The sequence below is a fragment of the Triturus cristatus genome, chromosome 2_1 (genome assembly GCF_964204655.1).
Source record: "Triturus cristatus chromosome 2_1, aTriCri1.1, whole genome shotgun sequence".
NCBI classification, from domain to species: domain Eukaryota; kingdom Metazoa; phylum Chordata; class Amphibia; order Caudata; family Salamandridae; genus Triturus; species Triturus cristatus.
The window spans coordinates 940065016-940092502 of record NC_140581.1 but is presented as its reverse complement, the minus strand read 5'-3'; the positions used below and the strand labels follow the sequence as shown (position 1 = coordinate 940092502).

Below are 27487 nucleotides of genomic sequence, written 5' to 3'. Positions count from 1 at the left end.
CGACTGCACTCAAAGCAGATTTACATGGCAGGCACTGAAACTATTACAAGTCCACGGGCCACAAATACAACAAATTACAGCTGCATCAGTGTGAATACTGTGTCCTGCACTGCAACAGCTATGTGAAAAAGGAATGCAGCTCATCTCCTGTCACTAAAATCAAAACATTGATACAATAATAAATGCTTTGGCAGACGGCAGAACCATTTTTTTCCTCTTTAACCATAGCCAGGAGCTGAACTATTTCTGTTGTACTTTGCTTGGGCTGTCTGATTTTAGATTGCATCAGAATGGAAGGGCATTGAAATACTTTCTATTATCTCCCTTTCTAATGTGCTTCTTCACCTGAAATCTGAGCAGCAACTATATCTCTCGTTGGCAAATTGCAGATAAGCTGCACGTTAAAACAATGATTAGCTTAGTGACTTTATTCACAGGTTTAAGTAGACCGGTCACAAATATTTGGTAAATGTGATAGTATCTCCATCAGTGATCTTAGTTAAAGCCAAAAAGATTCTACAACAGATTAAAAAACAAGCATTTGCAATGCAATAGGTCTCGCATTTGAGAGAGTTTAAGCTATTGGCATTGTAAATGACAATACCTTTTATCTGTTTTAATAATTAACACACAAATGAAAGGCATTGTCATTTACAATGCCAATAGCTCAAACTCTTGTAAATGCGAGACCTAATGTATTTCAAAAAAGCGGCAACTATTGTCCAGAGCTGCTTGGAAAGTGAAAGGGCGCATGACCCAATGAATGTTGCAGGAAAGCATCTCGTGCCTGCAGTAGGAGAAACTCATTAAAGAAAATAGTACTTGCATACTAAATAAGACATACCGTGTAACAACCAAAGTAGAAGGGCCAGTCCTCATGGGAGGTCACAAATTAGAAAAGGAGGGACTGAGGAAGTACTAAAACGCCTATTAACAAATCAGAAGTCAGCATTTACGAAGGACAATGATGCAAGCCAATGGCATATATGGGTGGAGAGTGGGTGGGGTTCCAAGTCCATACTCCAATACAGCCTGCCTCACAGAGCAGAGCATGCGCTGCCTAGGCTCGACCTAAAAACAATAAAATAGTGCTTGAAAAGCAAGCAGTGGATCTATAGAAGCCAGCAAATCAAAAGCAATGGTAAAAAGGCTATAATCTAAGGGAGGGTCAAACACAAGACTGACATGCTGGGACACAGATAAGAAGAACGCAATTGAGAGTGGCAGACAAACCAACCAACGGGTAAACAATGTGAAGTCTCCAAGTCCCTGTATGTTCTTGGCAAACACACAGCATGTCTTGCATCAGACAGCATATGCACAGTCTAGTAGGCACAACTTAAAAACAACTGTTGTATCTATGCTTTAAAAGTTAACCCAAGTTCCGCTGCAACATACGAAGCCTGGGTCCACACCCTGACGTTAGGTATATACATCTTGGCAGCAGGACAGGTTGAAGGGCGGTAGAGAACTGAGGATAAAAATAATGTATTTCATGTACACAGTTTGCTTGAGATGTACAGAGTTCTGGGTACAACACACTTCTTGCAATATGCCCATTTTATTTTATGTTTTCAAACCTGCTCACTGAAGGTCAGCACCTGGGGGGAGGCGCTATTTTGTACTGACACTGCACACTGCAGAACTGCACATATCCACATTCTCACTATCAGGGCAAAACCTAAATATTAATTACAGAAGAGCCTTACAAAGATGATCTTTAAATTCATACATGTAAAAAAAATCGGACCTAAAAATAACCGTACAGATGCAAAATAATTAGGACTATTTAAAACTTTGACTGTGTAAATTGTTTGATCAGGCGAATCACATCACATACAATTCTCGGTAACTGAACACCCTTTTGAGCATATAACCTGCAAATTTGTAAGAAATCCTGTCACAGGTGCTTCCATCAAGTTTCTACTTCAACTTCACAAGGGCAAACCAAAAGCTTAATTTAAGTATCTTTATCACATCAGTGGATGGCATGTGCTGAGCTCAAAACTTAGAGTGTGAGGTCGACAGAGGCAACAAAAATAAGTAATGCATTTTAAAATAGTGCATGGTCCAAGAAAAGTTAATTCAAAGGAAAAATGTATTAGTAACCTGACAAAAACATTATAGAAAATCTGTAACGGTATCTGCTGAAATACAGGTTAAACCATTCTGGCGCGAGAGCACGCGCTGAAAATACCAAACCCGCGAGTGGTGCGCGCGTGAGAGAGAGGGGGGGGGGAGCAGGAGGTGAGCCCGGGAGCGGTGCGTGCTTGTGCAGTCTGCTCTTTTTGGAAGCACACACTCGTGCTTGTGGCACGCCCCTGCGCGCTCCCGCAAGGTGGATGCTGCCACAAGCACAAGTATGTACTTCGAAAAAGAGCAGAACGACGGCTAAAGGTCCTCCTATGCAGCGCATGCGCGCTGCGTAGGCGAGACCCAATAATTGACCCCAATGAGATCACAGCTCTCCCTTAGAAAAATAGGTAAGACCTAAAGGGAATATGCATTATAAACAAGATACAATGCATGTTATATAACTGCCACCTTCAGCAATACGGATCAGTAGTTTTTAATACAATACGACGTACAAAAACATATTTTTCTATCACTGGTGCTTGGACCATCTGAGGTTGTATTAGAATGTTCCAAATGTTAGCCAGGTCAAATGGCAACATCCAACTTAGTTTTCTTCCAGGCCTAAAAAGGTAATCTGTGCTTACAAAGAAAGTGGTTATCCTCTTGGTCTGCATTAAAAACAGTATGCTTTTTAGTGCTTTGATACATTAAATGCCTAATAGACATTATGGGCGCACACAACTACCAACAATTGCCCAAGGCCCCAATCTGTATACTATTTTTGTAACTATTGGAAAGACTGGTAGGTCTAGTACCAGGAAAGAAGAGATAGAATTATACTCTCCTTGGTCGAATAATGTACAGTAGATTTTAATCCGCTCAATACTTGTGTTGTAGGCCTGTACGTTGTGAATGAAATTATCAATACCATGCAGGCACACTATGTTATGTTATTTGGGTATTTATTGAAGCGCACATACACCAGAAGGTTTCTTGGCGCTGAGGTTCCGAACAGAGATCTGCCAGGCAAAGAAGCCACTAGTTATAGGCCAAAGTAAACAGCCATGTTTTGAGTTGATTTCTGAACCGCATGTAATCCGCCTCAATGAGATGGGCAAAGAGTTCCAGAGCCTCGGACCCAAAAAGGAGAACAGAGTCCCACCGATGCATTTGCGTTTGAATCTGGGAACCACCAGAAGATTCAAGTGCATTGAAATCAGAGTACGCAGGGGAGAGTACTATAATCAAATTTACTTTCCACTCTGTCTGGTTTCTTAAGTCTGACCACAGATGTGTGTTGCAAACACAAGGAGATGATGGCCGGAGTGCTGAAACTTTTCAGACACTCACTCCCAGTCACAGATCTGGGTTGAATCCATCATCATTCTTTAGTTCACTTCGCCACCCCATTTCAGACACAGCTATATGCAAATCATTCTTGACCATGTGCCTTATAGTTGCTGCAATAAGAATAATTTTGTTTGTCTGACAGACATGTATTTTACTATTGTAGATACCCCTGAGGAAGGTCGAAATGACCGAAATGCATTGGGTGATTTTAAATGTAAATGGAGTATTCGAGTTTCCTAACATGCCTGCGATTAGGCCCGGATGGGCAATTCCTGTGCAACTAAAAAGCATGAAACTGTGGAATCTTGTAGCTTTGATGTGACGGACAAACGTTGAAAAATGAATTTAAATAAACAGACTGAACTGATTTGAATGCTTCCGAGTACATGGATAACTTGGATCACAAATGTGCATAAGGCTGTGCAACTCTAGGTGACTCGCACAGCGCGGTCACACTATTTTTAATGCAAAGGAAGGAAGGCCCATTACCACTGAAGCCATTAACCCCCTGCACACTCAACCATTCTCTGAGGGGAGAGGTCCCTTGAGTCAAATGTTTTGTCAATTCTGCTTGCAGTATTTGTGTCCTCAATTGGGGAAGAAATACCTGACCCACTCTACCGTTAAACAATCCCGCCAATGAAATTCAGAGTCTGTTTTGGAATCAACTCCGACATCTCCTGACTGAGGAGAACGTCATGCTGCTTTCACAGTTCACAAACCCTTTTGGCATCTTGTTTTGCTTTAAAAAGAGAAAGAGAACACATAACCCCGAAATCTAGGTACAGGAACAGCTGAATACCCACCTCATGAATAACCCTCATCAAAGAGGCCATAAGCTTTGTAAAAACCTAGGCGAGGATGATAGGTAAAAGGGAGTACCTGAAATTAGAAGTGATTCTGTCCCACACGGTACCTCAGGAACCTCTGTGAAGCTGGATGGGCTGTATGGGCACTTGCAGGTAGTCGTCTTGAAGGTCTATGCAAGTTGAATAATCGTCTCTGGAGACAAATGCAATTACCATTTGAAGGGAGAACTTTCTGAATTTGATATGTGGAAAGAAGGCATTCGCTGCCTATAAATCCAGCACCGGTCTGTACTCCCCTGAGGGTTTCATGACGTTAGTAAATGAAATATCTTCCTTTTCCTCTTTCTTGAAAAGGAACCAAAGTTATAGCTCTTTTTGTTATAAACGTCTGTACCCCAGGAATAAATGCTTCCCTATTCATATTGTCTGCTGTAAGCTGCTTTGTACAAAAAAACTCTGGAGGGACTGCATTAAATTCTATCTTGATGCCCTCCCTGATCACTTGGAGGGCTCATTTGTCCTGAATTGAAGATTCCCACTCTTTCAAAAAAGCTTTAGTCTCCCCCAAACCAGAAGCTCTTGAGGTGCCATGTAGTCAGCCATTTTGATTTCCCTGAGTTTGGTATGTTGATCCTGATCCAGGTTGCTGGTTCTGGGCTTTGTTGGAATTAAGAGCACCGCGGCCAACCCCTCTACCGTGAAAGGGCTGAGCCCTTCTAGTGCCTGTAAACTTCCCTGTGGAAACCTAATTCACTGGGGCCCCTCTAGCTGATCCCCAAATAAAGGGAGCCTTCATGAGTAGACTCTTGTGGACAGCATTGACATTCCAACGTCTCATCCACAATTAGTGACAAGTAGCAATTGCCACACCAGCGGCTGAAGATGTTGCACTCAATGAATAGTGGAGACATCTAAAAGTAACCTGACCTGCTGTTCCATCAACGGCACAGTTGGAGCAACCTCCGCTCCTTGGTCTGAGAGCTCTGCCATTGGTTGAAAGTCTTTCAGTAAAAAATGCACCGTGTAGCTACCATACACAGCTGCTCTCATTGCAAAGTTAGACACTGTATAAGACAGTTTTAATGTGAGTTCTGCCCTACTATACATTGAGTCTAGAAGGGTAGCATCCTTAGAAATAACAGCATCCTGGGTTGCAGTTCTGCCATCAGGTAATCAACTTTTACTGTTGAAGGACACTCCTCAGAAAACTCTTCAATGGGATAGCTTTTATTTAGAAAACGAGGGAAAGTAAGTGGTGGAGAAGTGTGGCTCAATGGTTAGAGCGGCAGACCCTGATACAGAGTTCTGGCCCGGGACCAGAGTTCAATCCCCGCCTCGGCGGGTCTTGGATTCAATTTCCTCGGACCTGATAATTCTCGCCTCGGTGCCTATTCTAATCATGGGTCCCACGCTGCAACTCTGGGCAATAGCTTGCTTAATCTCCACAACAGCCCCAGCAGCGCTGGGATGCCTGGCTTCACCAGGAGTGGACATTTCACAGGGAAAGGCCAGGAAGCGTTCCACAGCGGTTTGAGTAAAAGCGCCAGGATACCCCCGTTGGGGGTGGCAGTGCGCTATACAAGTACATACACATTTACATGTACGTCTTGTCCACCTCTTTCCAATCTGTGTCATACAGTCTTTAATTGCTGGATGCAGAGACTGTGGCACCCTTCTAAGATAATGAGCAAAACAAATCCTCCGAGTCATGGTGGATCTGGGAATGTCATGTTCAGCCTTATATTTTCCAGGACTTCGTTGAGATACGAACCCGGATGATAAACCTTCCTTTGACTTCTTCCTCATCAGGGTTTTTATTGATCATCAGGGTCCATGTGAGGCTTTTTAGGATAGAGAGACCCCTCTCTGACTTTAAAGACTGCTGTAACAGCCTCCTGGATCAAAGCCTGCAGGTCAGTCATAGAAGGAACTGAACCCACAGGCTGCTCCATTGAAGCAGGGTCCTCAATATTATTATTCTTTTGCACACATTTCTTGTGCTCCATTTTCAAATATGCAGCACGCGCACACTAATTCCAAACACAAAATTTAGGGCAGAAAAAGCATGCCTTACCCTAGAGCAATCATGCCTTACCCCTTAAGCAATCCAGGTCCATCTCACTTGGCTTTGTTTTCCCTGGCGCCAGTTACCAAGCCCCAATCACCAAAATACACTTGTGTGTTCAGCTTTTTAATGATGTTGCTAACAGTTAAGGCTTCGACCCCAGTACTACAAAAGCAGTACAAGCAGTGAAAGCCCACTGCACAAGTCTGCCATGCAAGGCCTCCGCAGTGATATCACTACAAAGACAATACAACACACAGCACTTACCTGCCGCTTGGTGACTCAACCAAAAATAACAGGATGTGATGTGGGTGCCCCAACCTTTTATATCAGGTGACAGGATGGAGACTGGGCGCCATGTTGGGAGGATGGAATACGATATTGTTTAGCTTGTTGTCTTATCTGGTGGGAGGATCTAATACTCAATCGGAAAGGACTATGACAAGGAAGAGGAAAGAGGAGGTAATGGCTTACATAGTGGGAAAAAGGTCTTGTTCAGCACAGTATCTCACAGGTAAGGTTTGCCCTCAAGCAGTGGAAGACCACTTTCCTACAGATACACAAAACTAAATGACATAGTATAAGTATTTTCATTGTAAATCAGTGTTAACCTACATGGCCACTGACATAGAAAGACTTCACCCAGACCCTAGAGGTCTCAATAAGTGACCAGACACTTCCAAATATGGAAGGCACCCAAGGGCATCAACCGAACTCTAACTGCTCAAATGGTTTCGCATGAATTTGCTATAATTTGCATGTACGACCATCGCATTGCCATGTTGCAGACACAATAATGGAAGAGAGTTTCAAGAATTCAATTGCAAGCTCTCTTTCCAGCCTGTCTTTAAAATAACAGGTGAAATTCCTATTCTGATATCCACTTGCGATCACAGACAACAAACAGTGAGATTTCACAGACAGAATATTCTGACACACAAAACACTATTTTAGTTCATGAAAAACATCTAGGCAAAGTACTGCTATGTTTCTACAGCTGAAACCTAGAATAGACGGCCCTTGGAGCTAAGGTAAATAAGAAAGAAAAGATTCCCTAAGTTTTATTTCCACAGAATGTGTTGTCTAACACTGATCAATAAACATTCAGGAGCCATTTACAACTAACTGCTGAATTTGCTTTTTTACTGCTGAAATAAGCACAAGTTAACCTCATTTCATGTAAAAGTATTTAACTGCATTTAAAGTACTATATTACCACAAGCTAATAAAATCGTTCTAAAGTACAAGCTATCATTATGTAAAGACTATTAACATCTGGAGAATGACATGCAGCACAAAGCACTGAAGCTGGTGTCGGGCTCCTATTCCTCAAAGCTGGCAGTGCATGTGAAGTCCTCCATTTCAGACTCTGTCGGTCGTTTGTCACTCCCTCCTCTCTTCACATCATTCGAAGCTCAGAACCAAGGAAACGTGCATTGTCCTCCAAGTGTGAACTGTAATTTAGAAAGTCTGAACCCTGCTCGAGAGCAATGAAGTGCTGTATAGCATCATGAGGAGACAGTGCAGGTAGTCTGATACCAGAGAGAAGGTGACCCTCTCCTCAGTGAGACGACGTCCCGCTGAATAGAATGGGATTTGGACTATCTGAAATGCGGCTTTGCTAATATTCAAGTAATAGCCTTGCGAGAAAATGTTGCCCTGATGTATCACCAAATAATGCATAGGGCAAATCAGCTTGATCAAAAATGCTCTACTTTTTGCGGCATGAGACACCACCTCATTTTTTACAACAAAAGCTCAAAGATTAACAATGGCATTCCTTTAAACTTACGTTAGCTCTACTTCTTACTGTGGTCACAGCATGATCCAATTTGGAAAGCATGATTATACTGACAACGACCAATATCAAATACAACAAATTAGAATGAAACAATGGTCATGAAATGTATGTATTTTTTAGGTTATGTCTCTGCAACAGCGGACTTAAAAAATTATGAACAAAATCCCTTAAGATAAATGCATATGTACGCATATTTCACATTTGAGGTGTCAGTTGTATGAATTGCGAATGCCCCAAAAATCTACAGAGTAAGAGTACTCTATACTAATTTCCTTCCTCCAAAGCTGTACAGCTCTTTGGGAGAAACTACTCTATTTTTTTGCATCAAGTTTAAACTCTGGCTAGCAACCTAAAAACCTCTAGCATAAAAGACACCACAATGAACCACTGAGCTGCAGTCACCTGGGTCTATCTATAAGCATCATACTGTTTCGTTAAAAAAAAAAAAAAGTACAATCAAATGAATCACTTTCTTTGCAGAGCGCATTGTGGATATAGCACCTAAAATATAAGGTTACATAGATGCTATGTGGGAAGCTTTAAATACAAAATTTTTACACGATTGTTTGCTGCTTACCCACCAACAGGTAATAAAGGAACTATCACCAAACCAAGATAACCAAAGAAATTAATTCTAAGATTACTTTACTTGCCACAATTATATGACCTAGAAATATCAATCATGCTCTTCGTGTTAGTGAGAGTGACCCAAAGTTTGTCAGCGTAGAAGGAAGAACTGAAATGCACAATTACAAATCTGATCCAGTTCTTTAAGCACTCAACACCACTATGCAACATTTGTAAGAAAAGAATGAACAAATAGTAGAATCATCCTAGAGTTTCTGAAAGATAGGACTCAGGCTTTAGGACATTGCCCCTGGTGAGAACAGGAACCTTGTTTTGGGTTCATACCAATACAATTGGTAATTATTCACTTACTGAAGGCAGGGATAGCCTAAACGGCAGCACAGAGGGAGTGGTGTAACAAAACGTGAGGAGGCCGTCCTGCAAAGTAGATGGAGGGTGCCCCCGCGCTGCAGACCCAGTCAGGAGTTTGCTGGTCAGGGGCCCTCCGCCCGTGCTGGATGGGACCCCAGGGTGGTCGGGGACATCCCTGCCGCATCCGCCGGGGCTACTATTATGCTACTGCACAGAGACCCTTTCAAAATGTTTTAGGAAAATCAATTAAAAATGTTTATATCAATGCTGACTGACCTAAAAGTCCAAATGTGTGCTACAGAACTGTCTGTAGACTGCCTCAGTAACCAAAGGTGAAACTAAGCGCCTGACTTCAAGTAGACAACCAGATAATTTGGATGCACATTGGCAGTAACTCGGGGTGTTTATTCTCGCTGTTACTGTCATAAAATATTTTGAATGTGTCAACTACTTATAATACTTTTTAAATCAACAGGTGACAGAAATCCGCCATCACTACTGAAGCTATATTTATAACGTCATATTTAATAATTATTGTGCCTATTCAGGAAATACAGTAAGGAACAGCCCTGCTCAGTTTACACCAAGGCTAGATTTGGAATATGAGATGTTCCCTCCACATTAAATAATTTAATACAATGCAAGTACAACAGTCTTTCTTCTTACTGATTACTCCGTGGTCTACTCTGTGAACATATGTGCATTAAATTGACATACAACGGCAATGAGCACGGAATTTCACAGCCCACTGACTCATATGAGTAATTCCATTTACACTGCATAATGGGCAGTCTCACCATCTTGATGTCATATCTGATATAGTATTTAATGTGTTTATTTTGTAACTTTGTATTTAATTACTGTTTGTTTCTATGCGAGGTCTAAAATCTGAGACGGCTAAATGATAATGGAAGTTTTCCTGACAGACCACAGCACTAAAATGTCATCTTAAAGTTAATGCAGCAGAGGTAACACGAGTATACCATAATGCTAACACCACACCATCCACATGACTCTTAAAATTGAATGACCTCTGCTTTTGATGACCCAGTGTTTATACTCTACCTTCATAGCGAACTTGTCGTTGTAGAACAGTTAACAAGGAATTCCTGTTTGAAATCCCACTTTCTCCAGTTAGGGGTGCTTGTACCTTCCTCAGTAAATCATGTATTGTCCTACATTAGTATTTATTAAATCTTGACTGGTCTCTTCAGGAATTATGCAGACAACGCTACCCAAATTTTTTAGGCCTAGCAATCGGCACAATCAGATAGCAGTAAGTCTCATCAAGTCCATTCAGATAGAACAGATCCCTTCAGCATTCAGAGAATGGTGGTTCAAGGGCTCTAAGCCAACCCATTAGCTATCCCCTTCTCAACAGCATTATTATGTGAATTGCCACTTAAGGACGAGCTGCACTTCGAACACTTGCAGCAGCCAAATCTCAGGGAACCTATTTAGAGGTATATCAGCCATGCCAGACAGCTCGATAGACATCTTTAAGTTCTCATTTATCAGGAAACACTACCACACCAGGTGGTAGAGAACCAACTCCACTTACAACACAACAATACGCTTCAAAACGAGCTGGATCTGTTGTGTTGGAACATATACTTCACGGAGGACTTTAAAATGCAATCATTTAAGCTTATAATTCATTGACATCATCTTAGTAAGTAAACATGATGCAGCCCTGATCAAAGCATATCCTAGTTCTGGGAACCTCTCACTGTAGCAGATCTAGCAACCAACAAATTAGCATACATTTTAGACACAGTGCCTCGGATACTCAAAGGCCAAGACGCAGTACACCACTTTAAACTCCTTTGGTGCACCTCTGGAATGAAGGAAAATAATCTGACAATTGTGCAGGTGAAGGTAATAAAACATGGTCAGTGGTGACCGTGACACTAGTTCCCACTAGTTCCCTCGCCCTCTGCTGGGTCAGTGTCTTAAAAATCCCATGAATACATAGGTCCCCTACATATTTACACAAGTGATTCTGCGACAAATTTTCTTTCAAAGGTTACCTCCAAAACCCGAATTTTAGAAAAAGGTAAGGAAAAAGAGGTTCAGCCGACTAATGTGTAGCGGAATTTTGCTGCAAATGTACACAATAAAAATGGATCTGAACTTTACCAGCTTGACTAAGTATTGCTATAGTAGAAGGATGCTAATGAACAATCATTTTTAAAATGTTGTTTGCTTCAACAATATATTTGAAAGCACACCTGCAGAGCAACATGGGTGTTCCTATTTCTAATTAGATTCAGCGAGCAAGCAATAAAACAGAACTAATTTGAACTGTTTTAATGCCCAAACAGCATACGCCCTAGAGATACCTTTGATCAGCATGTATATAATAGACTAATGTACACCCAGGACTGCAAAGGTACTGTTGCAAATAAGTTCAATTATACTTGAGTGCCTTCTTCATATCACTGCAAATGGATTTCTCTCTTTAGGACTTTCTTCTTACATAAGTTTATCTAAACAGCCACCTGTATCTAGTTGCGTACTGGAAACCAGTATATCCATGACATGCTACAGAAAAAAATCCACAAGACAGCAATCCTTACCTTCTTTACATTTTGTCTGCAGGTTGTGTATGTTGAAGCAAACATCGGAGGGGGGTTTATTCAATGGATTGCGTCGACTCTTACAAGTTTGCCACTTTTCAACTTCTTTCACTCCCTTTGTTGGAAAAAGAAAGTAGAGTTACTTAAAAATGTCAACACAATTTAACAGTGCTTGGTGACTGCAAAAAATGTGTTTCACACCATATCCCCTCAACCTTTTGTACATGGTGGTGTCACCAGTTCCTTCCCTGAAGTGATTTTCATGGTGCTAATAATTTACTTTAAATCACACCCTGCAATCCTCCTATCAGTATCCTATTTATTCTTGAATTTTATTCCATTCAGTCTTCTTACACATAGGCACTTTCTCAGAGTGCAACCTTATATAGGAATCTGTAAAAAAGTAAAGCCTCTCACTATATGGTATGTGTCGTGGCCTGGACTTCAAGATTAATAGAGAAAGATATCTAAATGTCTGAAGCTCGTTTCATCTTTGCATCTTTCAGATCTTAGGCCAGGCATAAAGCAAAACCACAAAATGCACTTTAAAGAAATCAAAAAGAGAATCCTTGCTGGGCTGGCAAGGTTCCAGAGATGGGCATCCAATATCGAAACAAATCAACTGGGCCACTTTTCAGTTCCCTCAAATATAGCTGCACGGCCAGAAATCAATTTTAAACTGAATCCGTATTAAAAAGGTTTGTAAGTCATGTCGCCTCACTTTACAGTAAAACATAAAAAGGCATCCTACCAACAGCTGTGTTTTAAGCAAAAGCCTAATGTGTGGATCCTGTGCAGATCTTTATGGTCAAGGAGGTCATAAATACTTTTGCTTATTAGGTTTGGTCAGCAATCCCCAGTCAACCTCTTTCTGGTCAAGACCCAGTGCAGAATTTGTAGAATAATGAGTGGTGGTACCCAAAGCTCTGCTCAGAAGCTGCGGGTGAAGCAATTAAATGTTGGTGTGAAGAATACTAAAGCTGTGCGCAATCCTAAGTGCACCTCATGCCTCTTTAATTCACTCCCAGACGCTCCATACCCTATGTCTCACGCTTGCAGGTTCTGCTTTCACCCTTTGTGACTGTTTTTCTGTTTTTCTCATCATCCCTATTTTCATTTTCTACATTTTTCCCTCTCTTGCTCTCAGGAAATGTCAGATGGGGAGAAATAAAAAAAAACAAGTTACCTACCTGTACACTGTGGTTCTCCAGTATTTATATCTTTCATAGATTCACATGCTTGAATCTTCCCCGTCGTCGTGGTGGGAGTCCCACGGTAACATTAGAAATAGCAGTATTAAAACATCACCATAGACCTCCATAGAACAGAAAAATACACTTAAGTAACCCTTCAACCTTATTTTACAACATCCAAAGTTCAGCCAATCACAGAGCCGTGAGAGTTCTCTTCCCCTACAGAGCCACCATACCTCAGATTTCGAGCGCAAGTGTATAGGTATACAAAACTCTGAGGTAAGCCCAATCGGGGAGGAGGGAGGGTTGCATGTCAATCTATAAAAAAATATCAATACTATAGAACCACAGTGTACAGTTAAGTAACTTGTTTTTTCTCCAGTATTGTATTTTTCATAGATTCCCATGCTTGAATCAGACTACTAAGCAGTAGAACCACAATAAGAGAAAAAAAAAGGTGGCGAGTAGGAAAACTATCCCACCATGACGTAAAATTGGAACATCAGAAGAACCAAAAAGAAAAGAAAAATATGTCAACAGTTAGTACATGCACGCAGTTTTACAACCAACATGGAAGTATAAAATAACCAACCAGTATGTAAAGAACAAAGAAGGCTACAAGCCGCCTACCTTAAGCAAAAAGGCATCGAAGTGCAGCTTGTCCAACTGCAACATCTGCCTTCTTCCAGCCATCGCAACAGTAATGCTTCGTGAATGGGCGAGCATTTGCCCACCTTGCACATATCAGGAATGTGTGCTCCTGCAAACACGGCCGAGGAAGTCGCCACCTTCCTAGCTGAGTAAGTTTACTTTTTCGCAGGAAGTGGGCGACCAGCCTTTTCAGGGCAAAAGACAATAGTTGAACCTTTAAACCAGAGAATTGGAGAATCGCTGCCTACCTGCTGGCGGCTCTGTCGCGCCCTGGGCTCTTGTACTGCTGTGTGTCTCCTGCCGCCGCCATCGCTGCCCTTGCGGCTAGAGACTTCATTACCCACACTGCCTAGCGCCGCACACGCGCACGAGCGCGTATAAAGCTCCGGCGCTCACCTTGCAGAGCGGGAACCTTTAAACCAGAGAATTGGAGAATCGCTGCCTACCTGCTGGCTTGGTTTGTCGCGGACTGCTCCCTCATTGCTGGCGGCTCCGTCGCGCCCTGGGCTCTTGTACTGCTGTGTGTCTCCTGCCGCCGCCATCGCTGCCCTTGCGGCTAGAGACTTCATTACCCACACTGCCTAGCGCCGCACACGCGCACGAGCGCGTATAAAGCTCCGGCGCTCCTCCCGCGTCGCGGGACGCGCGCGGGCGGCGCCGGGCTAAGCCCGGGCAAAGGGCGGGCCCTCTTAGGCCCTCAGAGGCCGATAGAGGCTGGGTTGGGACTGCCCCTTGTAAAGTGACTGTTGGAGTGTTCCTCTTTCCTGCGAACAATACAGGTGATCACTAGTCGGTTGGTTCGTGCTTTGTGCTGCTCGGTGGAAGAATGTCGAAAGGGTCATCTAAGGCATGTTCAAGGGTTGCGGGTATGGGGACCTTGGATAGTTATTTAAAACAGGCAGAATCTGCCATTGTAAAAGAGATCGCTTCGGTCGAACGAAGACTATCATTGGACCCCATTAGATTACCTGTACCTTTATCACCCGCTGTAGTTTGTTCATCAAATAACACTCTTGAGGATGATGTGCATATACTTGAGAATAGGAATGGCTCTTGCATTAATGTTAGTCCTACAATTATGACACCTCCTTCTACCTTAGTGAGTCCCGCTCAAACCTCTCCTGTAGTTCGTACCAGACAATTAAGAATCAGGTCTAATCTGACTGTTGGTGGGGGTAAAACTGTCACGGGGAAAAGGAAGGCGAAGGACAACCCACAGGGTAATAGAAAACCGGCAAAACTATCTAAGGCTAACAATCCCGCTCCTGGTTTGAATAAAACCACTACCGAGGTTCCTTCCTCGGTTAGTAAGAACCTGGGAGCGGCAGGGAATGATAGCACTAAATCAGCTTTGGGTAGTTTTGCCGTTAGAAACAGCGAAAAATCTATGTTAGAGCTCATAAACATTCTCGATGAGCACCTTAAATCATTTACTGCTCCGTTACTGGTCACCCTAAGGCGCATTGAGGAGCGGCTGAATATAATTGAGTCACACTTTACTCCTAAGGTTTCTCTTCCTGGTCCTAGTATCGGAGCAATTAACTCTCTGAACTCTGTTACTGCCACGGTTAATAATCTGCTGGATACCATAATCACTGTACCCCAACAACCAGTACATCATGGTTCGTCCTTGGTTTCTGGCGTAAACCCACTACCTTTAGTTTTAAACCCTATGAGTACAACTCAAACGCTGGTCTCAGGCTCTCAAAATATTGAAAGGGGCCCCGGTTCTTTAGCTAACTATGACAAGAGGGACTCCCTGCATCTACCCGTTGAGGCCTGTCCATACACTATTATTTTAGCTAATGTCCCAAAACTGGAAGGGGATACAAGAGAACATTGGACTTCTCTTAAAAACAAGGCCATCCACTTCTTATCCAGAAAAACTGTTTTGGGACAACATCTTGCTAACAATTTTATGATGATCAGAAGGGTTCCTTGGGTGGGTAGAACAAATAAGAGTCTGATAGGCGATTGTATTGTTGTAAGTTTCAGATCTCCAAGGTTGGTTGAGGATATACTGAAACAGGCGGGGTCAGTGAGAATCCAGACGGATTTTGTTAATGTTCTTCCTTTGGGCTTTTTTTATCCTCCTTCTCAAGCTGGGCCGCCACTGTGTGACCCCTCTAGAGGTACAAGCTTAAACAACTATGCTGTCCCTATTTCTAATAGATTTGATGCTCTCTCAAATCTAAATGATAACGAATGACTAGGGACATTGGCTGAGTGTAATACCCTAGTTAGCGGGGCAACTGGCTGTGATGAAAATATATTGCAGCCATCAGATAATAGTCTTGACGTATCTACTTTTGGTTCATTGGGCAATTTATTTAGATTGGTCAGTTGGAACATAGCCAGGCTGAAAAATAAAATTGATGACCCAGCTTGGCGGGCACTTATAGGTTCAGGACATATCATTAGTCTACAAGAAACCTGGGATACAGAGAACACCTTGTTCGTTGATGGCTACAGGAGTTTTTTTGTTCCAGCTGTACCCTCAAATGCTGGGAGGGCAAAGGGTGGGCTGGTTACTTTAATCTCCGCTAGTATATCAGGTCAACAGATCCAAATAGACACAGGTTCACGGAACAGTCTGGCTGTAGAAATTTCCTTGTCAGAAGGAGGCGTTCTTTTAATCGTAAACTTTTATAATTCTTTTGAAAGAGTCACCACAACGGATCATCTCTTAGCTTTAACACGCTTTTTGGCGGCCTACAAAGACGCTAACCATAATGACTGTTTTATTATAATTTCGGGTGACTTTAATATCCACGGCTGTCCTGACACTTGTCAGACTTTTGATCCATTAGGCTCATCTGTCCAAGGTGATGCTCATTTTGAGCACTCTGTTCAGGGAGAATGTCTTGAGTCATTGTTAGCAGACTTCGGCCTTATACTCCCTTCTTTGACGTCGGAGGAAATTCCCACTTTTAAAGGGAATGGTAAACACTCTGTCATCGATTACATTTTTATTAGCTTTGCACTTGGTAATATGATTCACGGTTACAAGGTGATGTGGTCACACTTCAGTGACCATAACCCTGTGGTCCTTAGCATCTCAGAAACTCTTATCATCCCCACTAAAACTTTGGGCAGGACGGATAAATCCAATATCCGCCCCTCTGACCAGAATCGCAGGATTAGATGGAACAAAATAATTCCGGAGGACTTCCATTCTAATTTAAAAAGGAAGGTGGGTTCCGAGATAAATACTTGTTTGAACCCGGATGCCGGCAATAATGAAGTACTAGAGGCTTACTCGGCAATTTGCTCACAAATCTCTGCTGATCTCAGCTGCCCAGCTAAGGGTAATGATAATATCGACCTGGGATGGTTTGATAGTAACTGCTCTCTGGCAAACAGAAGGCTGAAGGCTGCTTTACGTTGTAAACCTATCAACAGGCCGATCATTGCTATGCTGAGGAAAGATTATGATAAAGCCTTGAAAACTAGAAAGCGAGAGATTAGAGAGGAGGCTTGGGTGGAACTAGCTTCCGTGGATGTTCTTAGAAATAGTGCAAAGTTCTGGTCTGTGGTGAACAAACCCTATTTTAGCGACGCTTGCAACGGCCAATTAGATTGCGGCATAGGGGAAGATCTGTGGTGTACCCATTTTAAGTCAGTCTATGAAGGGGTTAGAAATGGGGCACAGTCCCCGTCCCCCTCCTTTGTAAATCTATATACTTTATCGGTTACTAAGACCGAGGTAGTCGAGGCCATTGAAAAGATGACAAGCAACAAAGCCCCGGGCCCGGATGGTGTTCCGGTTGATCTTTATAAAACTGACCTTGAGACTTGGTCTGTGGTTTTAATGAATGTTTTTAATAGGATTTGTGTTTCAGGCATCCCGGATACTTGGTCTGAATCCGTGATTATACCTATTTTTAAAAAAGGTTGCAGGGGGGATCCCAGTTGTTACCGCCCTATCTCCCTTATCGATTCTGCAGTCAAAGTCCTAGGGCGTGTAGTTTTGGGGAAACTAACTGTGTGGTTGGAGGATAATGAGACCCTTTCTTGCCTACAATATGGGTTCAGAGCAGGCCGAGGTACTATAGATCAAAGTCTGAACCTATATTTACTAATAGGCAAATACACTATTGCCAAAAAAGGGAAATTATATCTTGCCTTCATGGACCTGTCCTCGGCCTTTGACCGAGTAAACCGGTCAAAGCTATGGGATCTGCTTCTTAAGTGTGGCATTGATGAAAACATTGTATTTTTCCTGGCTGATTTACATAGGGATCTCACCGCCACCGTTAGATATGACCGCCTGGGTAACTGTACTAGTAGGATTGGAATTACGAATGGTGTTAGACAGGGCTGTATTTTAGCCCCCCTGCTTTTTACTTTATATATCAATGATTTAGGTGCTGTTTTGACCAAATCGTGCAAGGACATTCCTAGAGCTGGCAAATTTTCCATTCCGGCATTACTATATGCCGATGATGCCGCCTTGCTAGCACGTACTCCTGTGGGTCTGCAACGTTTGCTGGACTCATTTGCAAATTTTATGAAAGCACTTGATCTCAGTGTGAATTTTTCCAAATCTCATGTTATGATTATGGGGTGTAAAGCAAAAAAAGCTAAGAGCTTGTATTGCGAAGGGCATGTTTTATCCCGCGTTAGCAGATTTCCCTATTTGGGGGTTATCTTTGATGATAGTCTTAATTGGTCTCCGCAATTGGCGGCTAAGCGTAATATTTTTGTTAGGTCCACCTTAGCTGTATTAGACTTTGCCCGCAAATTGGGGGTGAAGCCCATGCAGGCCATTTTGAACATTTATGTTGCTAAATGTCTTTCCATAGCAACGTACGGGGCTGATTTATGGGGAATTAAAGATGTAAAAATTCTTCAAATAGTTGAGGACAAATTTATAAAATCTATTTTATCTCTACCTCAGTCAACCCCTGCCTTTATTGCTCATCAGGAATGCGGGTTAGATCACCTCGTGGACCGTATTGCTCTAGCTCCCATGTTAAAATGGATTACAACCTGGCTAAACCCTGATTTGGAATTAAACCACGCGATCTTAAAGGATTGTTTATCTCTTGAGTATGGCACTTCCATCCCCTGGATAAACTATGTTAAGAATCTATCCAGAGAACTAGGTCGTCCAGAACTATTTGATGTACCTGGCAGTCTAACTAAGGGGGACTTAAAATGGGTGAAAGCTGAACACAAAAAACGGATAACTTTAGAAAGAGAAGATAAGGAGCTACTTAAACCTTCAGTCAGGGCTCATCAGTTATTAATCACCTCAAACAGTATTGAACCCTACCTGGTCATTGTTAACAACATGAATCATCGTTTTTTACTTACCAGGTTCAGACTGAACAAATTTCATCTTTTGCTCACCGATTCCCCAGGGTGGTCAAGGGAGAAGGACTTGGGAATCTGTTCTTGTGACGGATTTTCCCTTAAAGATACAGTGCACTTTATCTTCTTTTGTAAACACTTGTCTCCCATTCGTAAAAAACATATTATCCCCCTTATTAAGGAGAAAGGTTTTAGGCAAGTTAAACCTGCCCTTTTATATTTACAATTGCTGGGATCAACGTGGGAGATCTTTAATATTGCCAAATTTCTAGCAATCTCAATGAGATTAAGGAAGAAAATTTCTTGGACATAATCATTATTTGGGTAATTCATGAATTGTAACCAGTACCTTGTATGCCTTTTTAACTCATTTGTAGTGTTTAATGCTAAATGTTATTTATATTGTATATATTTATATGCTTCTATGGTTTTTGTTATGAAACCGAATAAAGTAATTTTGACTGACTGACAATAGTTGAGGTGACCCAAAGAGCAATGCTGGCCAGTGTTAAGGCTTGTCCTTTCCTAGGTGCCGAGAAAGAGATCAGTAACAGAGAATTTACGGAAGATCTTTGTTCTTTATAGATAACATTTTAAACAATGTTTAATATCCAGTGAATGCAACAACCTTTCCGCTGCTGAGGATGGATAAGGAAAGAATGTTGGTAAGACAAACGGCTCATTGAGGTGGTAAGTTGAAGGCACCTTAGGTATAAAAGAAGGGTTAGAGCGTAGAATGACCCGGTCTAGCAAAAATGGAAGATATGGTTCTTTTATAGTGAAAGCTTGGATTTCACTGATACATCTGGCTGATGTAATGGGCAAGAGAAAACCCACCTTCCAAGAAAGGAATTTCAATTCGCATTTGTGTACTGGTTGAAAAGGAGGACGCATTAGCTGCGACTGGACTGTATTTAATTGCCACAGTACTGGAGGAGGTTCAACAGGCGGAAAAGCTCTAAAGAGTCCTTTCATAACTTATTTGATGAGTTGATTAGACCACAGGGAAGCTTGATCTGAACGCCTTGAATACCTAGAAATTGAAGCATGATGAACCTTTATGGAAGAGTGAGAAAGACCTGACTTGGCTAGGTGCAAGAGATAAGGCACCACCTGCTCTGGATATGATAAAAAAAGGATGCAATGCTTGAGAGATACAACAAGTACAGATTTTTTTACATTTAGCTGTGTAAGATTTTAGCATGGAAGGAGCTCGGGACTTCTGAAGTATCGAAGTGCACTCCTAGGAAAGCTTCAAATCCCCAAATTCAGCATGGTGAGGAGCCAAGCCAAGAAATGAAGAGCGGGAATTTGTGGATAAACAACTTGACCTTGGTTCATGCAGAGAAGATCCTCCCTTGGAGGAAAGAGAATCGGAGTACACTCTGATGGGCGATGCAGCTAGGTGTACCAGAATTGTCTTGCCCATCCGGGAGCAAAGAGAATGAGCCAACACGGCTCTTTCTTCATTTTCTGAAGTACTCAAGGAATGAGTGGAAACAGGAAAAAGGCGTAGGCGAACATTCCTATCCAAAGAAACTGAAAGACATCTCCTCACGATTTTGGATGAGGTTTCTTGCTTGCGAAGAGGGCACATTTTGTTGAGGAACGTAGCAAACCGATCTAATGTTGGGTCGAGAGGTGTACCCAGAAAAATCAGCGATTTGACTGGAATAATGGACAGTTTTTCCAGATTGATGTGAAGACCTAGAGACAGGAAGAGATCCCTATTGAAGAAATTTCGGCCGCTTGAAAAGTCGAAGCTTTTATGAGCCAATCGTCCAGATAGAGAAACACCTGGTGACCTGAACGTCTTAAAAAGGTCACTTTCGATGCTGAGGGTGGCTGGGAATATGAAAATGGGCATCGCGAAGATCGAGTGCAGCCAGATAATCCCCTTTCTCCATGAGAAGAGGAATCTCCTGAAGAGAGAGCATCCTGAAAGATTGTTTTTTGATGAACTTGTTCAGCTTTCTGGAGGTCCCTGACCTGTCTCCATTTTCCTGTTTTCTTGTTGATAAGGAAGAAGTGAGAATAAAACCCCAAATTGTGTTGGCTGAGGGGTACTTCCTCTATGGCCTGCTTGGGAAGAAGCGATTGTATCTCCTTTTTGAGATCCGGAAGGTGAAAGCTGAACTTTCCGTGGTGGAACATTTGGAAGATGCTGAAAGAATTCCAGGGTGTGGCCATGCTGGAAGATGTGTAGAAACCATTTGTCTGAAGAAATGGAGCTCCATTGCAGAAAGAATGTGGAGAAGAACTGGATCACGGCGTGGGACTATGGTGGCAGGGGTCTGCTGAACTTCATTGCCTCCTATTGGAGTCTTGGGACTTTCCAGCAGATTGCTGCCTCTTGCGTCATGCCGGTCTCAAGACTGTGGAGCGCTGGATTGAAAAGACCGGTTGTAGGGCTGATAGGTATTCTGAGGATATGGCTGGTACCGCTGTTGCAATTCCAGACGGGATAAGAGCTACCCCGCACTCTACCCTGCGCGGACTGAAAGCTGCACTGCTGGAGACTGCCTAAGGCCTTGTCCGTGTCTGCTTTTATGGAATGTAATGCCTCTTCTATGTGATTATCAAACAAGCACTCTCCATCAAATGGCATGTCCCGAACTTTGACTTAATCCTCCGGACGAAAGGTGGTTGCTCATAGTCATCCCTGGTGACGCAGAACCGCCACTCCTGCCTTTTGGCGAAACAGTCGATGAAACGTCTATGGGGATTTCAATGAGCTCCGAAGATGCTCTCCCTCCTTCCAACAAAATGTCCTTTGTCTCTTTATTTTTGTCGTCTGGAAGATACTCCAACAGAGTAGAGATGTCTGACCACATATATCGGCATTAAAGGCTCTAATGGAGGTAGCCACCAACACAGAGAACGTCTTACCAATATTGTCGAGGCGGCGCCTCTCCTTGTCCGGTGCAGCTGAACACAGACACTGAATTCTTGGTTCTTCCTTAAGCTGCCTGCATGATGACAGAATCCAGTGTCAGCTTCGGATGACCAATGAGGCATGTGAGAGAGTTGTCAGGAGCCTTGTATATTTTATCCAGTTTTGTAATTACAGCTGGAACGGAAGCAGGTGTTCTCATTAGTTTTAGCCCTTCTTGCCATAGAAAATCAACAATAGGGATTGCCCATACAGAAAGTTGGGTGCCTGGCTAATTTTATGAAAACATTCCGTTTATATGGCATTAGCATATCAAAACGCTTGGAGGCACGCTCCAGATGTCCATAAAATCTCCTAATACTTGCAGGAGGAGAATTCGCAGAAGGAGGGATAGGAGATGGGGGCTATATAGTCATCCCATTCATCGTGGGCGTCTGTGTGTATTGCTCCTTCCTCTGCCTGTTGTTGAGCATCTTGGGTAGCCTCCGTGATAACTATAGGAAGTGGGAGAACTCTTTCCCTGGTGCATTTGGGAGTGCTTTGGCCAGGGAGAACACTAGGAAACTCTTGGGGAGGTAAAGTCCGCTGAGGAGTATATGCATCCGGGAAACGTCTGAATATTCGTCAATCATATGACGGAGCTCAGATACCAGAGAACCTGGAACGTTCACAGACAGCTCCCTAAAATGATGTCGCTCCTCCTCCCTATCATCATAAGGATAACGCTCCTGGGAGGAATCCCGCCACTGCATAGCATAAGTATCTCTCTCCTCGAAAGAATATTCCCCTGCCAGGTAAGAAAATGGATCATTGTCCTCAATGTTCTCATCATCAGAATCTTGGCACTTGACCCTTAACTGTGATGGACAATGCAGGGCCAAATAAACCTTCATCCTCTGACTGTTGGAAGTCCAAAAAGCGAGCACGGAGCAAAGGGGAAATCTTGGAAAAATCCTGAATTTGCTTGGGCTGAAGGAGGCTAATCAGTTGAGCAAGAGTAACTATGTTTTGCTTTATTTAATGAATAATCAACAAAATATGTTTAATGTAATTATCTTAATGCTGTGCAGTGTTGATATCACTGTCCTCAAAGACTTTAATGTATTGATTCTATAACACGTATCAAAAACTTTCAGGGAGCCAGAAACCTGACCGTAGTCAGATTCTAAGAAAAACATGCCACCAAATGCGCTAAGAGTACGTCTCAAGACCAATGGCTAACTAGGACAGTGATTCTCACTATCCAGGGGCACGAAACAGTGGTGTGCTTTGAAGCTTCTTGCCTTCGCACTTATAATGAAGCTGCTGATTCAAAGAATAAATGTAAACCATTAAATTGAGGACTTCACATCTGAGGCTGGTATATGTAAGGTAGTTCTCTTTGCAGACATTTTATGCTCTCTAACAGACTTGTCTATCTCTGTATTAGCACTGGTTGCGGAAATAGAACGGTTCTCCGAGGCGTCAGGATTCAACACTAACCAAAAAGAAATCAATCCTAGAATGCAACTTATGGACTCTATAATTAAACAAAAAGTCTCTCTAATTTCTTTGTGGGGTTCTCTCCTAGGACTTCAGTCTCCTTCGCCAGGTCATCCACCCTATCACCTACGACAGTCAACTAAGTGGTCAAGTACTGCATTAAAGTCTCCATCCACTACCAGGTAACCAAGCGTTAAGCTCTCCAGTTTGGGGAACAACTTGAGGAAAAGCTACCTTCTATTCTCATTTGGCTCCTAAACTCTTATGATAGTGTTGTCCTAGTTCGGAAATTTACCTCAAATTCCTACCATCCTTCACTGTTGCTTTCCCAGTCACTGCTTCTATTCTGAATGTCAGATCCTTTCGCAAAAAGATAGATACCCCCCCCCCCCCATGTTTTGCCAGTAGAGTACGATTGACACTGTACCGGGAATCAAGTAAGATATAAGTGTACCCACATCACAGTGTAAAAAGGCCATCCCAAAGTATTGTATCATAAGGGATGGTGTTGTCGACATTGCCCACGCTGCATGCCTTTATCTATTAGTGGACGGCTTCCAATATATGGAGGGCCCTTTGAAATAGCTAGGTGTCCAGATTCTCAACTATTTTTCGTCTCTATATATTTATAATGTCCTGCGTGGTTTGCACGATCCTCGGTCGGAGAGAGGTGGCGGTCGAAGAGCCAGGTCTTCAGCTACTTCCTGAACTCCCTCAGAGATGGGGGCATAAGCAGGTGGAGGGGGATGTCGTTCCAGGATTTGGTGGCAGGTAGGAGAAGGCGCAGCCAATGCATCGTCTGTGAGGGATGTGGGCTAAGGCAAGGGTGGGGGAGCTCTCTGGTCGGTTGGTAGAAGGCCAGGCGGTTGTTAATGCAAGTGGGACAGGTTTTGTGGAGGGCTTTGTAGGTGTGAATGAGGAGCCTGAAGAGGCATCTCTTCTGCGCGTGGAGCCAGTGGAGAGCTCTGAAGTGAGGGGTGATGCTGGCTCTTCTAGGAAGGTTATGGATTAGTCTTAAAAGCTAGTTCTGGATGGTTTGGAGGCGGTTGAGGAGCTGTTTGGTGGTTCTGGCGTAGAGGGAGTTGCCACAGTTGAGTCGACTGGACATGAGGGCCTGGGTTACAGTCTTCCTGGTCAAGGTAGGGATCCACCGGAAGATCTTGCGGAGCATGCAGAGGGTGTGAAAGCAAGTGGAGGAAACAGTGTTGTTCTGTTGTTCCAAGGTGAACTGGGTGTCCAGGAATATGCCGAGGTTGCATGTGTGTGATCCAACAGGGGGGGGGGGCGTGGGGGAGATAGGCGATGAGTGCGAAGGGCCACCAGGTGTCATCCCAAGGGGAGGACTTGTTTCCGAAATTGATGATCTCTGTTTTGTCTGAGTTGAGCTTCAGGCAAGTGCTTTTCATCCAAGTGGAGATGTTGGTCATGGTGGTTTGGAAGTTGAGTCTTGCAGTGTCTGGGTCTTCTGTGAAGGATAGGACGAGTTGGGTGTTGTCACGTAGGATATGATGTTGAGTTTGTGGGAGCAGGCTAAGTTGGGCAGAAGTGTCATGTAGGTGTTGAAGAGGATGGGACTGAAGGAAGAGCCCTGAGGGACGCAGCATATGATGTCTTTGGGTGTGGTGGTGAAGGGTGGTGTGTGGATGCTCTGGATTCGTCCGGAGAGGAAGGAGGCGATCCAGTTGAGAGCCTTGCCCTGGATGCCTATGTGGTGGAGTCTGAGGATGAGGGAGTGGTGGGAGCCCGTGTCGAAGGCTGCAGCTGTGTCAGGGGCAGTAAATGATGAATGAGAGGGTGCATGAGTGGCTGAATGGGTGACTAAGCAGGTACATGAGTGTATGTATTGTGCCAGAAAGAATCCTGCCCTGAATATTCATCCAGGAAGAGGCCAGCATTTTGTGCAACACCTCTATGCAACTGAAGTACTTTCTTTTGGCAATTAGTAAGTGCTATGTCTGGGTAAATGTATAGTGCACCTCCTGTAGTACAACTGCGCTGGAGCGCAGAGAAAACGTTTTCAGTGACCTTCTGTGTCTGTAACTGCTATTTCCTCGAGCGTCTTCATCAGATATCTCTAGAAAGTGGAACTGCAGAGAAAACACACTTGGATAATTTGTACTTTGAAGAAGTAAGTGCTTCTTTGTTTGGGGCAGATCCAATTGTATTCCTAGGCATGAGGAACACGTCTCAAAAATGGGCAAGAAATGTGCTGGGGTTTATTTTAGTAAGCTGTCCTTCATCCTGGGTAAAAGGCAGAAAGATGTTGAATACCGCTAATGTATATGGGGCAGGGCTTGTAGGCAAGTTTACATACTTTAAGTTTGCAAAAGTTTAGAACACATTCTCTGGTCTCAGCAGCAGATGACAAGAAAGAATCCCTTTGTTACAGACACTGTATGAGATTTTGCGCACTCGAAAAGAAAAGATGCAAAAACCTCCATCAAGGATTATTGACAACTTTTCACAGTGAAAATGCAGAGAAAACACTTGTTTTGCATTGGCCATGGACCCAAAGAAAGGATAATTAGTATTTTACAGAATTTAATTAGGGGAGAGGTGCCACACAGCCCCCCTCCCCGGGCCAATTTTGGTCCCTGGAAACCCATCTCCCGGTCTTAAGATTATTTTATTTTTATAGGGGAGAGGGCCCCCCCCCCCAGCTGATTTTTCCCCTGGGGACCTCATTCCCAGGGATCCGGCCTTTTTGCAATGAGGGAGAGGGACCACATAACCCTCCACTCTGGTCTGATTTCAGTCCCCTGGACCCCATCCCCCAGGGGAGGGCCATGTACTTCAGGGCACCCTCAGGGTACCCAGTCTGCACTGGGACAGCAGAGGGAGCCTCAAGACCACCGCAGTCCCTGCCGGCTCCCCGCTCCTGCAACAGCTGGCACTGCTTTCACACAGAGAGAGCTGCTAAACATTGGAGCTCCCAGTGTGTGAAAGCCATTCGTCCGTTTCCCTTCTTGCTTGACAGCAGGCATAGCAACAGACGAATGCTCCGCTTCCAGCAAGCAAGAGCATTTGCACTGTTCTCGCTTGCTGTGGCGTGGTGGGGGCAGTTAAAGGTCCCACTAAGCCACAGCAAACAGCTATGTCCTGGGAGTGGGCACCCTGGTACATAGCAAGAGCAGGCCCTGGAGGGTGGTGGCCCCCAGGGCCATCTATGGCTCCAGGAACGGGGAGGGGGCACGGCCGTCCTCCAGTGCAGTACGCAGCCCCGAGGAGGTGGCGGTCCCTGGGGCTGCAAGGGGGACACACGGGTCCCCCGCCTTAATTTAATGTTTAGCACCGGGGAGGTGTCACTCCCGCATACATGTTGTAAAGTGCCCCAGGAAGGTGGTGGTTCACAGGACTGCGGGAAGGACGCACAGGCACCCTTCATATTTTTTTTTAAACATTTGCCCCGGGAAGGTGCCGGTCCCTGGGGCACGGGGGTACCACTTGGGCAACCCTGCATACATAATAAGCAATGCGCCGGCGAGGTGGCAGTCAGTCCCCGGGGAGGGGGACCCCGTGTGCCTCTCTCCTTTTTCAGTGGCATGCCCCCGGCACCTGGCTCTCCTGGCGCAGTTCACGCAAGACGTAATACGTAGGGGGATGCGAGGAGGAGGAAGACGGCATGAAGGAGATACCGTGGCGAGGAGGAAGGTGGCTCGCAGACGACAGAAGAGAAATTAAGTGGGTTGTTAAAAAACATTTTTGCAGGGGGCTGACTCGGCTGAGGGGCGTACTCCGCCACAGAGTCAGAGTTTTGCCGCAACTTTGCGTTCCCAGCAGAGCGCAGAGTTGGTAAAACTCCACAAACTCCACTGGCGGAGCAGAGTACTCGGCCCAGGCTTAATATATATATACACACACACACACACAAACACACTGAAAGTTATGTTATTTGGGGTTTACACACAGATATACATACATAAAAATATATATTACCTACTGGCGGTCGCCAGTAGGTAGTTATAGTTAGGACCACGTTTCCATAGGAAATCCGCAACATTCTATTTTGAATAACTTTGGCGCCGGTCGACGAATGCTCGCAAATTTTTCAAAATAGGTGGGGCGCTACGCTCCGCTCCTACCCTGAAAGTCTCGGGGGGATTCGTCAAGCGGGGGCTGAGATAAAAGGAGGGTCCCAAAACGCGTTTTTACCATGCATTTTTCCATAGGACCTTTAGACAGGGCTACAGCCCGAACGGCTGAACAGAATTTAATGAAATTTGGCAGAGAGGTAGTCCCCAGGTCAAGGAAGTGCCTTTTGTAGGTTTGGTGTAAATCTGTTCAGTAGAATCTGAGAAAATAGCCTTTAAATCAATATATATATCTGTGGCAG

General features: G+C 43.8%; 1 protein-coding gene across 1 annotated transcript in view; it reads right to left on the bottom strand.

Annotated features, from left to right (window-relative positions):
* Positions 1-27487, bottom strand: part of KDM4C (lysine demethylase 4C) — a 1697337-nt gene that overhangs the window by 729643 nt on the left and 940207 nt on the right. The window contains exon 12 of the mRNA XM_085633463.1: positions 11620-11734. Coding sequence (XP_085489589.1) covers positions 11620-11734 — 115 coding nt within the window. The remainder of the gene's footprint in view (positions 1-11619; positions 11735-27487) is intronic.